This window comes from Nyctibius grandis, chromosome 3, assembly GCF_013368605.1.
Source record: "Nyctibius grandis isolate bNycGra1 chromosome 3, bNycGra1.pri, whole genome shotgun sequence".
In the NCBI taxonomy this organism is placed as follows: Eukaryota; Metazoa; Chordata; class Aves; order Nyctibiiformes; family Nyctibiidae; genus Nyctibius; species Nyctibius grandis.
This window is the reverse complement of record NC_090660.1, coordinates 74,215,765-74,229,291: the sequence shown is the minus strand read 5'-3', so window position 1 is coordinate 74,229,291 and position 13,527 is coordinate 74,215,765. Positions and strand designations below refer to the sequence as shown.

The 13,527-nt window shown below is 46.8% G+C and overlaps 1 protein-coding gene across 5 annotated transcripts in view; it reads right to left on the bottom strand.

The window, feature by feature from the left end:
* The window catches only part of TRIM55 (tripartite motif containing 55), a 40,723-nt gene extending 32,616 nt beyond the window's left edge, over positions 1-8,107 (bottom strand). For 2 of the 5 annotated variants that reach the window (XM_068396268.1, XM_068396270.1), the window contains exons 1-2: positions 7,688-8,102; positions 7,097-7,269 (exon numbers count right to left, since the gene is read on the bottom strand). In XM_068396268.1, the coding sequence (XP_068252369.1) occupies positions 7,097-7,269; positions 7,688-7,876 (362 nt within the window). In that variant the 5' untranslated portion in view covers positions 7,877-8,102. Of the gene's footprint in view, positions 1-7,096; positions 7,270-7,687 lie in introns of all 5 variants that reach the window. The other 3 variants (XM_068396266.1, XM_068396267.1, XM_068396269.1) reach the window with 3 other exon arrangements.
* Between the last annotated feature and the right edge of the window lie 5,420 nt (positions 8,108-13,527).

Here is a 13,527-nt window from a genome sequence, read left to right as displayed (position 1 = left end):
GTACTTTAATTAGCCCGTTATCTAAAATCTGACCGAAATATGAAACATATGTAATTTCTTTCAGGTTTGTCTTGCAAAATGTTGGGCACTTGGCCTTAATGCAGCAAAGCTCTTATGCAGGGGACTAATTCAAAGCAAGAGTTGTAGGTATTGATGGACCTTTATGCCCTTAACTCTATCTCTGCTGATGAGCTTTGGGAGGCCCAGGTTAGGACTGGCAATATCAAACAGGACTGGGTCCTTATGGCCTTTACACTAGGCCAGGAACCAAAATAAGGTCTCATAAATTAATTTTAGCCAGGTGGCATGTGTCTAGCTTGTACAGTGTTGAACTTTTTAACAGTAGTAACCAATTGTACCCTTCACCAAGGTCATGGGTTACACAAGAAGCATTCCTCTCCTGTGCTAAGCCAGGAACAGTCACCAGACTATAGCTCAGTCCTGATCTTCACTTCACAGAAATTATTTAGCCATATACACACAAGTCAATCCCTGCTATTCTAGGAACTACTTTAGTTGTAGCTTCCTTTAAATGAGCCACTTAACTGACATTCCCAGTGTAAGTGAAAGCTCTGGTCCAGTCTGTGTGGGCAGGGTGATGCTTTTCTGAGCCCACGCTGCAGGCTTAGCACCCTGAGCATGTCTGTGGCAAGCACGTGAGTGTGTGAGGGTCTGGTACCAGCGGACAGGGTCAGTAAATTGATGGAGGGAGTGTGCCTGGGGGTTCAAGCCTTCAGAGGTTGCCATTCCTACTGTGGCAACGTTAAATATTTCCAACATAAGCCATTATCCCCTTCTGCTACCATTTGGAAGGAGAACTGTGACTTACCTGTACCAAGTGGAGCAATGGCATCATAGAAATATATCTTTTCATCATTAGATAGAAAATATTTTCCAAAACTATAGAACTTAATTGAATTACATGGAAATTTTTTTTTTTAAAGCCACTCTACAGAGCTCTGTAGCAAGCAGGCAACCAGTCATTCTATTCAAGTTTAAAAATGTGTGGAAAAATAATTATTTTAGATTACATTACAGTAGAGTTTTTCCATACAGTTTGGTAGAGTGGACATGGCATTTACTTTTTAATGACAAAGTACAGGTTTTCTCTTCTGAAGGGAATGGAAAGTGATCAATTAGATGTGTTTAAAAAAAGATCAAGCAACAAAGAAAATGTCTCATGCGTTCATAATTTTCAATTTCAGGAGGCCACTGGGATTTAAAGGGTTCATAAGGAAAATCTGTAGTCTGCAATATATCACAATATACCAGCACAAAAATCTAAGACGGACACTTCTAAAGGAAGCCTGTATTATTTGGGTCAGTTTTCTATCATACATTTACATAAGGCACTCAGTGTGTAAAATCCAGCATCATTTCAATGCTCCACTATAAAAAATGCTTTACATTGTTTGCAGGTGATTGCAAACAGCCCCTAATATATTAATGTTATAGTGCACCAGTGGGAGGGTCCGCATCTGAGGGCAATAACAGACAATGAATTTCAAAGTGATTAATTAAGCCTGAAATAGTTGCTCTTCCTTCAAATATTTACAAGACCAGAACCAGAAACGACTAGAATGTTGTTTGACACTGGAATAGTGCCACTAGCATGAAACACACATTGCACAAGGCAAAAAGGTGACAGTGTCAAGCAAGTTCAGCCAGAAGTAGCCAACCTTCAAAGGTGCCGCAAAGAGCTGGAAGAAACCTGGCAGAACTCCCTGAACTTGTGGGGTCTTGAAGACAGTGACAGAAGACTAGAAGTAAACAGATCTACAGTCTCCTTCCTAGGCTGTGCAAAAGGAGAGATTTTTTAGCACAACATTCCCTGGCTTCAGAGGTGATCCTCTAGGTCTACGTTGATGTAGCAAAGGCCAAAACATAACCTCTAAGTTTAAAATGGTGGCTGCTCCTGAAACAGGAGATTAAAGAGTAACCGATAGGAAAATGACAGCACGGCTTTAGTAGAAGAAAAGATTCATCACAGATGTGTTTGTGAACAAAGAAGTGGCAGGCTGCTGAAATGGCTTAATAGCTTTGTGCTCTCGTTCCCTAACTCTGCTCTTTGAGATGCTAAGCCTGTGTTTGACTGCTCCAGGCTTATTCTTTTCCATTGAAATTGGGTTTGGACTTTAATGTGCGGAGTGCTGTGCATGTTTTATGGAGAGGAGGATTCTCAGAGCTGGTAAGGCCATACCTCGAGTACTGGGTCCAGTTCTGGGCTCCCCAGTACTTGAGAGGCATGGTCATACAGGAGAGAGCCCAGTAAATGGCCCTGAAGGTGATTAAGGGTCTAGAGCATTTCTCCTGTGAGGAAAGGCTTAGAGAGCTGGGACTTTCAGCCTGGATAAGGGAAGGTACAGGGGGATCTTAACAATGACCTTGACCTTATCAATACCTTCAGGTATCTAAATACCTGAAAGCAGGCTGTAATGAGGACAGAGTCAAGCTCTTTTCAGTGGCACGCAGTGACAGGACCAGAGGCAATGGGCATAAACTGAAACACAGGAGGTTCCCTCTGAACATCAGGAAGCACTGTGAGCGTGACCAAGCACTGGCACAGGTTGCCCAGGTAGGTTGTGGAGTTCTTGGAGATACTCAAAAGCCATCTGAACATGGTCCTGGACAATTTGTTCTGGGTGGTCCTCCTTGAGCAGGTGGCTTGGATCAGATGGCCTCCAGAGGTCCCATCCAATCTCAGCCATTCTGTGATTTAGTGAGGAAATGTAAAGTTATTGGGCACATAAAGGAGCACACTTTAATTAAGGACATAATAAGACCTTAGGAAAACTGTTGTTTAGTTAGAAGGCTTGTTTTCCTTAGGATTTTTACAAATTCAGAAAGGTCTTTACTGAAATCCTGAATCCAACTTTAATAGTGGATTTAACACAACCCTAAGATAGCTGTAGCCCTTCCTGTACCATCACATCACCTAGTGCCTGCACCTGGTCAGGGGATGGAGATAATCTGTATGACTGTATGAAGCACAGTCAGGTCATTAGTGAAGATATTAAACTGTATTGGGCCCAGTATCAATTTTGGGCATACACCAGTGATGACTGGCCTCCACCTGACTTCATGCTGCTCACCATGACCCTTTAAGTCTGGCAGTTCAGCCAGTTTTCAGTCCACTTCACTGTCCACTCTAGACCTTATTTCATCAGTTTGTCAATAAAGATGTTATAGGAGACAGTGTCGAAAGTCTAAATAAACAATGTCTACTGCTCTCCTCTCATTCACTGGGTTAGTCATCTTGCTGTAAGAGGCTATCAGGTTGGTCAGGCTGATTTCCCCTTCATAAATCCATGCTGACTATTTCTAATCACCTTTTTGTTTTTTATATGTTTGAAAATTATTTCCAGGAGGGTTTGCTCGAACAATTTTCCATGGACCTGTGTGAGGATGACCAGCCTGTAGTTCCCTGGATTCTCCTCCTTGCACTTCTTGAAGATTGGAGTAACATTTGATTTCTTCCAGTCCAGTCCTCAGGAACCTACCTCAATTACCACCACTGTTCAAAGATTATTGAGAGTGGCCTTGCAATGACATCAGCCAGCTCCCTCAGCACACATGGGTGCCTCCCATCAGGATGTCCAGGTTTTTTTAATATTCCCTAACCTGATCCCCCTCCACCGAGGGTAAGACTTCCTTGCTCTAGACTTTCCCGCTGGTCTCGGAGGCCTGGGATTCCTGAACACTGATCTTACCAGTAAAGACCAAGGTGAAGAAGGTATTGGGTACCTTGGTCTTTTCTATGTCTTTTGTCAGAGGAGCCCCTGCTCTATTTAGCAGTGGACCTACACTTTTCCTGCAGCGCCATTACACTAGTACTATTGTGAATGCCTGGGCCAAGAAAACCATTGGCTCAGGTGAGCTTGGGGCTTTGTCTCCGTGGGAAGCTGGAGAAGATCCAGGTGATCTCTCTCCTCACCTCTTTCACTGCACAGTCTGTGGGGCTCCTCCTGCAGCTCCCTTGCTTGGCAACCTGTGGGCAGGGAGCCCATTTCCCTGGCCCAGCCTATCTGACATCCCCAGGCATCCCTGCAGCCCGTGCTGGAGAGCCACATCCTCCCTTGGAAGCTCTGGCTGAGGCCTCTGAGATGTCAAGGATGGCTGCTGCTGGTGATGCTAGCTACTCCATCCTGCAGCATGTCACCACCATTGCAGAGTCCATGCGTGCTGCTCTCAGCACAGCACCTGGTTCCTGCTGTGCACACTGCTCCACACACTGCTCCATCTGTGCTCAGGGCTGCCAGGACAGCCTGTACCTAGGGCTCTCCCTGGTAGGTGCAAGGCAGAAAGAGCACTCGGCCCTCCGTGATCAAGATTCATCTGGTAACAAGCCCAAAGCACCTTTTGACCAGGAATAGCTGTCTGAGCTCGTTAGAGGCTGCCAGAGGTTGTGAGAAGTCACAGCCTCCTGTTGCTACCCTTTCCTGGTGGCAGCAGGCACCCTGATATTCCTCAGATAGCTCAGGTAATCAGTGGCCTACAGAATTTCAAAGATGGGCTTAATATTTTAGTCAACTCTTATTTCCACTGGGTTCAGTCGTTTGCCATCCTTTAAAGCTCTGTAGGAGCCACGTCCTGCTTGAAGATTTCTTTCCTTGTGTTGCTAATAGATTCTAAATTGGGCAACAGGCTACGCTGCCATCAGCTGGAATTTGATGAGCAATGGGATAAAAGACTATATGATGTGATTTTTAGTAATAGGAGAGGCTGCATGTGAGGGCATGGGCAGACCCTCCCAACCCCATAGCCCAGCTCATGTCTCAGCTTTTATTAAAAAAAAAAATCCTTAATTCAAATAGAAACTCAAATTTAAAAAAAATTTTTTTGGAAATAAATTATTTTTGCCTAAGCAGGAGACAAAGCTTGCTCCCTAGCTGAATTCCCCTCACTCTCCTAAGTTTGTGTGGAATGCAGCTGGGAGCTGGCATCATTCTGGCACATGCAGTTATGGTGAATTATACCCACAGGAGGACTTGAGGGGAAGAGGCTCCTGTCTGGAAATCACAGGTGCTGCCACTTTGAAGGACTGTCTTGGGAAGAAACAAGGACGCAAAAGTCACATCTCACCCTTCCTCTTATGTAGCTCTGCCAGACCCCAGCTCTCAGCTTGGAAGGGACTGGTACAAAAGGAAGAAGCGGAGAGGATTTGATTTCCCTTGACTTTTTTGTTTCAGTGGGACAGCATGGGGTAAAGCCATGGCAGATCTTGCTCACACTCTTATGGGAGCCTGAGGAACATTAGGTGGAGGGTGATAAGCAGCTGAGGCCTACAAAGTGCCAAATAGTTTAGATAATGCTGCTATGCATTGCTGCTGCTACGTAACTCTGACAATAACTTTCATTCTAAGGACATACGTGAAGGTTAAATAAGCACCTTAACAGACTAAATAAACGAAACTTTTGGACAAATATCTAAGCAAATATATGTTCATTTTAAATTTTTTTTCTATGCTCCCCTTTTATTCATCATGTGTTTTACTTCCATGGAATTTTAAAAAAATCTACTAAATCTCTTACGTTTCTGTTTAACTGAATTTTGCTCCAATTGCCCATGAACTACATGGAAAAAGGAGCTACATTTCTTTATTTTTTAAGTCAAATACAACTGTGAGATGAAAAAAAAACCCACAAAACCAAGAAACACGTGAGGCCACACCTGTCCAGCTTATTTGGTCAAAAGCAAAGTCCACCATTGCAGCTTTGCTGATTCATTTCCTCTGAGATTTTCCTGATTAAAATAATATTTGGGTATCAATGACACACACACAGGGGTAGCTGACCTTCCCTTGGCACTGAGCACGAAGGGCAGCAGTAAGGACAATTTTAAGCCAACTTCGTTCTTTCTGACTCTTCGGAGCTCCAACCAATGTCCGGCTACAACCGTCCCTGAAGGGGTTCAAACAACCAAGAATAGCCAAAGCCACCATTAGGCTCCGAAATGTCCTCTCTGCTGGTGACTGTCCTGCTCCACCGGAGGAGAGTAGAAGTGCCCTAAGCTACCTGAGGCATCAGGCTCTGATGGTTGTGTCCACCTGCTCCAGCGATACCGCCTCATTGCCCTGCGAAACCTAGCTCCTTGGGGTGGGATGGGAAGACTCTCAGGGAGCACGGCCAGGATTACACCTTCCTTCAGGTGTACAAGACACCTTGCCGTACTAAATTGACCCTATGGATGCACGCTGGTGACAACAGGTGGCTTCCCTGGGTGAGAGCTGCTTGCTTGGCAGCCTGGGACCAGGCTTAGCTTCCCCATTACTAAGTTCCCCAAGGTGGTACCATGCATCTGACCCATCCCAGGGCAAGAGAGATGAGAACACAACATTTTTCTATTGCCAATACAGGCAATTAACATCCAGGAGTAATCTTACTTTTTAGGATTGACCCACTCCTCTGCCCTGGGGTGCTGATTCTTGTGCACAGCCACACAACACTGATATGTATTATTTCTGGCTATTCCTTCTCTTTTATGGATTCCTAAATAAGACTTGATTTCACGAGTTCTTATCCCCAGCTGACAGGAATGGAGATTTTTTAACTGAGTTTTGATTTGACATTATGATGCAGGCTCTCTCCTGTGTGAAATTCATTTTTCTTCTTGTTTGCACTGTCTGTTGATCAGGATTTTCTAACAAGATTTGAAATTTTTTTCCCTTCTTTATCACGAGAACACACAGGTTAAAGACAAATAAGAATCATCTGAACTGTTTTTAAAATAAATGATGTGAACCTAGCTACTCTTCCCTTTATTCATGTGAGCAGCCATGCTGACTTCAGGGGCTTTGCTTGCATGGGTAAGCGTTGCTCACGTGAATAACTGTGGCACAATTCTCTGCTATAAGTGGAAGCAGGGAAATTCAGCATCTATTTGGGTACAGCTTTCTGTGCTTGGTGAGAGCTGACTTCATTGCACAGCAAACAGACAGGCATGCCTGACAGCGTGATCCCTTTCCACATTTCCAAGAGAGAAAACAACTAAATCAACCTCATGTGTGACAAACGGAAAGACCAAAGGCCACCGGTCTCCTAAGCCACATCTGCTTTTGTGGCAAACCTCCTCAAAGGGCATGCATTCACTCGTTACCTTGTGGACTCCTGCTTGTAAATGTCGATGATGTTCTCCACCAGCAGGTTCCTCTGCAGCCCGTAGACACCGTGCCGGTCGAGGACTACCTCGTGCCTGCAGGAAGGACAGCGAAAGCGGCCTCCCGACGCCATGGTGGTTCCTCCCCTGGTCGGCAGGTAGGGGTTGGAGGCCTGCTCTTGCCAAGCGGCACAAGAAGAGGTGGGTAAGGCCATGCAAAACCATGAAAACCTCTTTCAAAAGCACTGGGGCAAAATCATGCTTGTAGCAAACCATTTGTTGACATGCCCAAGGAGAGGGTAGGTCCAACAAGCTGCCCCCAGGAAAGCACCTGGCGACTGCGGGGTGAGGGGCCGGTCCCTCAGCTCGCACACGCTGCTATGTCCCCGCAGCTAACAGGTGACACTTCAGTCTGCTGCGAGCTCAGCCCTGGCCCCCAGGGACACTCAGCTTCTGCTTTACATCACTCCCTCCCACCCCAGTCTTACCAACTGCTAAAAGCAATTCACCGAAACATACAAAAATTTGCTTTTCCACTCATTTCAGCCAGTGCCACTTGGAAAGCTGAGCTGTCTGCGAGAAGAAACCTACCTGGAAAATGTCGCTGGCGCATTTCCGACAGAGGTTGTGCTGACAGGGCAGGATGACCACAGGCTTGGTGAACATCTCCAGGCAGATGGGGCAAATCAGCTGTTTCTCCAGGTTATCCATGGTTTGCTGCTCTTTGGAGAAGGACTTGTAGTTCAGGGAGGTGCTCATCCCTAGCTTTTCCAGGGGCATATGCTCAGGATCACGGCCTCACGGAGGGGTTTCCAGGTTAATTTCCCTTGCAATAAGTCCAAGGCTGTGTTGTGATCAGAGGCTCTCTGGGTTGCTCTGGCTGGAGGACATTGTTTAAAACGAGGGGCTGAAGGGAGCCGGGGCTGTTTTTAGCCATGCAGCGTCACGAGATGCCATCCTGCCGTGCCCATATAAGCGCGTGAGAGGAGGACAGGCTGGGACAGGTGACGGCTGGCGGGGGGACGGGGGGGCGGCCGGCGGGCCCCTGGCTCTCCTCACTCGCACATGGTGGCCTTCACCCCTCCAGGAGGAGGAAGGCGAGCGATAAGCAAAAGCAATCCACTCCCCCCCTTATCTCTGCATGGCAGCAGGGAGTGTAGGGCTGCCCTAGTCTGCCCAGCCACACGCTGGAGCCTAACAAATACTATGTTTTGAGCAAGCAGCCGTGGTCATGAGATGCAGGACGTAATTTTGCCTGTGTTTCAGCAGGCTCTAGGATTTTGCCTTTCCAAGCTGTGAAGCACACGTGGTTGCTGGAGAAGACAATAAGAGCGATTGCTGTGCTGGCGCTCAGCTGCTTCAGGGTGTAAACATGTCACCACCTTGAAAACCAGCTTAAAAAAAATTGCCTGCCTGTAACTGTGCTTAACTTTCTTCTGGTATGATTTTTTTTTTTTAGGAGCTAAAACATAAGAATCTAACATGACTATTCCAGCCATTAACTCCCCAGCAACTTAAATATGCACCAAAAACGTTATTTGAATTTCCTGATGAGAAAGAGACCGAAAAAATACAGTATGAAAAGCTTTCATTTGTGCTGCGAAATAATAGGTGCTAATTGTATATGCTGTCTCTCCATATAGTCTAATTCAAATATATTTTAGTTTTGGGCACTGCTGTGTTTGTATCTGTTTATTAGACACTGATATCCCTCTCAGCTTGGCACTTGTTCCAGAGTTATTTTTAAAATGACAATTTCCCAGATTATTTGTGGCATGTGATGCCTGATCTTAAGGGAAAGCCATCTGTGCTTCTACTTGCCAATAATTTACCGCACAACTGTACAAGCAATAAATATCTCATCCTCAAATTTAAGCCAAAGTCCCAGCATGTACTGTAGAAAATCACTTTGCAACTGTACTGTACATGTAATCAGAATATAGTTTTCTCTTTTAATCAATAACTACAATACTTTCTCTGTTAAGTGTCTTGCTGAAAGCTCACATGTTTATATTACCTCATGAGTGTATAGGGCTTGCATCCGAAATAGACTATAGAGTGGCTGAGCGAGTCCCCTGTGGATCCAGGGCAGACCCCGACACCAAAGCAGGATCCTTTGTCTGCATGCAACACCAGTCTGGAAACTGCACTTCAGGGAAATACAAAAGTGAAGGTTTTAATTGATTTCCACGTGGAAACGAATACTATTCTCTGCATGCAATGGCAATGGATCACATTAAATTCAGCGTATTATTGGCTACTTTTTATTTTCAATGCCTTGCATACTTTTTAAGTGTTTGGGTAAAATCCTGTACACATTTGCAGACCACCGAGCTGGAATTTCCCCTATGTTAACATACACATTTGTCAGCAGTCACATAAAACTTTTTTCTGAAGTCTTGCATTTGAAGGAAATTTGTGATAGTTTAGTTAAACCCGTTTGAAATCACACCTTTGCTTCAACTGCCTGGTGCAGATGAGAGCACGGAGCCGAGCCGGAGAAGCCGCTCTGGCAGCTGAGCCACAGACAGCTGGGGCAAGGGCAGTGGGGAGCCTTTCCTGGCAGCAGCAAGAAGATATTTCTCTTGTTCCCCTCCCTTCCACATCCGAGTCAGAGGTGACTTTCGCGTCTGGAGGAATTTGAACGCCTCATTCCTACCCTCCTAACTGAGTCAGCTGCTCCTCACGCATAATAAGGGACTTTGAATTGGATGAGGAAAGCCGTCCTCGCCTGGTGAGGCAGGCACTTCCACCTGGCTGCACAGGCAGAAAAGGAGAAATTCTGGGAGGAAAAGATGAGGGTTAGAAATGTCAGTGCACAGAAACACCTGCATATGGTGATATAGGGAAGGGGGTGTTCACGGCATCGAAAAAAGCTGGGGGGTTGTGCTGCTGTGCCAGCACTTTGGACAATGAACTAAAGCACCTCTAGGGCGTAACTTGCCTCTGGGATGTAATTCTGGTGAATTTATACTGACCTGTGGTAGCCCACAAAAGCCTTCTGTTAACAGGCTGAGCGTGACACCTGAAGCATCTGCAGAGGACAACTGACAGCAGCAAGGTGAGGGACAGTCTGCTGCTGTTTCTTCTCCTTACCATGTGCTGAAGCACGCTAACATGGAACAGATAATAAACAGCACAACTGTTATAAACAGCACAAAACAAAGATAAACCCACCTTCTGCAGCCAGGCTGGCAGGAATATGTAGTTTAGACATACAAAAAATTAGTACAGTTTTTTCTGTCAAAGTATTATGAACCACAGCAGTGATGGCTACATAAAGAAAGGCGGAAGCGCGGCCATGCTTGCAAAGGCTGGATGAGAAGTGCCAGGAAAGCCATGCATTGTATGACCGTGCTACAACAAGGAGGAAGAGAAGGGCAAAGCCTAAGAGGCTGTGGAACCATGGGATGGCCCTGCAGCCACTCTTCGGCAGGGATTGCTTAGACTGATGACTTTGAAGGACTTGCGCTGAAAAAGAGCCTGCCACCCTCCTGTCTCTCCCTGGCAGCCCATCACCCTCCTCTTCCTCCACTTCCACTCCCATGAGCAAGACCACCAGCACTCACAGCTCTCCACCTCCAAAGAGCCATCAAACTAAGCCGTCTCTCAAGGAACAAACAAAGGGCAAGAGGACCTGCTATAACCCCACTCCTGGACAGAAACTCTGGATGTCCACGAGCCATCACCAAGAAGAAAATATCATTTTTTTACAACATTTTTTTGCAGTATTGCTTGCCAAGGAATGTTACCTGGCTTTGCTGACACAACCAGAGCACCAGTTCCTAGAGATATGCTTGCTTTTACAGATATTGCTTCTAACTCCTTTATTTTTGCAGTCGAATAACAGCTTGTGGGCTGTGGACTGATGGCCAGGAGAGCCTGGAAGGCTGGCTGCAAAGCAGTGGGTTTAGGAGAGGGATTTAGAAGAGGAAGGAGAGGCTGAGTGATGTCCAGGTTCAGGTTTCAATGCCATAATGACATCCCTGGGTTTTGCATTCACAGAATTCCCCTCTGCAACCTCTTATCTTGTACCAGCAGTGTGAAGCTCTCATATGTCAGTCACAGCAGATCTGCACTATGGCTCTCTTGCATGACTGGAAAACAAAGAGAAAAAGTGTATTTTCACCAGAGGATAACTCCCACATGACTTAGCTCGCCACCGAACCCAGCAGAGACAAAGCCTGCTCTGCAGGCACCAGGCTCCTTGCCTGGGCATCCTCACCTGGATGTGGTGGGTGGCGTGGAGCATCCTGGTCCATGGGATGATGATGCCCCAGCCTGCTGCCACCCCAGCTCCTGTCTGTCCTTGGGGACAAGCTAGCACCCTGCCACCTCTGCCACCCAGCCCAGGGGTGGACAGACCCCTCCACTGGCAGCTGCCTAAAGCAGGTGGGCAGCTGCCCGTTGTCCCCTTCCTCCAGCAGCTCCCCATGCTCCCGAGGCTGGTGGGACTCGCCTGAAGGCTTTGCACGAGAGCTCAGCTGCTGGAAGAGGACAGGGCTGGTGGACGCCCTTGTGGGGCAAGAGAGGAGAGCAGCCACTGCCACTGTGTGAGGTGACCCCAGACCCACCTGCCTGTCTCCCTCCAGCTTTGCCCTGACTTCCTCACTAGCAAGAAGTCCTGAGTGCCTGAGCAATACAACATCCTAAAAAAGATGAAGCTGCTGCCTCCACTTCTGCCCAGCCAAACATGAGATTTAGAGTAAAATGGCAATGAGGTGTTCCCCTCTCCCCATCCTGCTAACTTTGCTTGTTGCTTTGACTGAAAATATTTGCATTTTTAGCCAAGCATTGTTCAGGGGGTAGGGGGGAGGCTCTCCACCCATCTCACGTTTCATCTGTGCCCATTTACCCTGCAGTGGGCATCCCCCAGCAGTGGATGGTGAGCACCAGCATTCCCACCTACAGCTGGCATGTTGCAGAAACTCAAATTTCACTTACTTTTGCAACAACTTACTAAGCAGATGATCCAGCTGTAAGATGAAGCCCTCCTACCTATACAAGTGCAAACTGCAAATGGTATCTTGCATTTCATGATGTTATTGTGATCACTAAACATCCCACGATAAATACCAAAACTACCTTTGTACGTGACCCAATTTATGCAGCCAAAGAGAGCCTTTGCAACAGAGACAAGTGCTTTCAAAAACAGTTGCCTTTTGAGACTAACATTTTTCCACTCGACACATATATTTGTCTTTGTGTAACTCATAATATGTGATGATAGGCCATATGCGGTCCGTATTTGGAGACCTTCTAAAAATAACGTGAGAGATGGTTTCAGATCTCCAGGAAAACAAGGACCAGCACAGGAGATAACAACATCTTCCAAAATGTCCTTTTGTGCATATGAAGTCACAGCAGCAGGGGTGAGTTCAAAGCATGTCTAAGGGCGAGTCACTGGGAGCACATCAAATGTGCAGGAGCACAGGATTTCAGGGACAAGCTACACCAGTCAGAGGGATGATGTCTGGCCTTTTCTTTTGAATAGGGGATAGACACTGACCTGAGCTGAACTGAGCTCTAAAGCAGCCTTCTCTGGGCTTACCTCTGCTCAAGGAGCTTCCATGGTTTGCAGCAGAGAGAAACATGGGATAAAAGGGCAGATGAACTAGATTATAATTTCTGTTCCTGATTCATCAGCAGTGCCAACATAAATTATAGGAGACAAACTTCAGCGATTTGCATTAGGAGACCCTGAAATGGGGAGAGTCCATGGACGAACTCCATCAGGGAGTCACCCCTGCGTGCCGTGGCTCTGCCACCGGTGGGACACCAAGCCATGGTGTCACTGCTCCCAGCTGCCTGCCTGAGAGAAGGAGGGTCCTGTGGCTTCCTGCTGCCCTCCAGCAATGCCAGCAGGCCAGTGTGGACCTGAGTGTCACTTGGTTTTAGGGGCCACAGGGAAACAGAAAGTCCTCCCAACAGAAAGTCCTGGTTTCCTCACAGTCCTCGAGATCAGGGCAAGTGGTGGCTGGACCATACTCTTCAGGGAGGCAGGGCAACCGTGAACAGTGATTAAGACAAGGTGTTTATCATAAAATCATAGAATCATAGAATGGTTTCGGTTGGAAGGGACCTTAAAGGTCATCTAGTTCCAACCCCCCTGCCACAGGCAGGGACACCTTCCACTAGACCAGGTTGCTCAAAGCCTCATCCAGCCTGGCCTTGAACACTGCCAGGGAGGGGGCAGCCACAGCTTCTCTGGGCAACCTGTTCCAGTGTCTCACCACCCTCACAGGAAAGAATTTCTTCCTAATAGCTAATCTAAATCTACCCTCTTTCAGTTTAAAACCATTCCTCCTTGTCCTATCACTACATGCCCTTGTCAAAAGTCCCTCTCCCACTTTCCTGTAGGCCCCCTTCAGGTACTGGAAGGCTGCTAGAAGGTCTGCCAGGAGCCTTCTCTTCTCCAGGCTGAAGAGCTC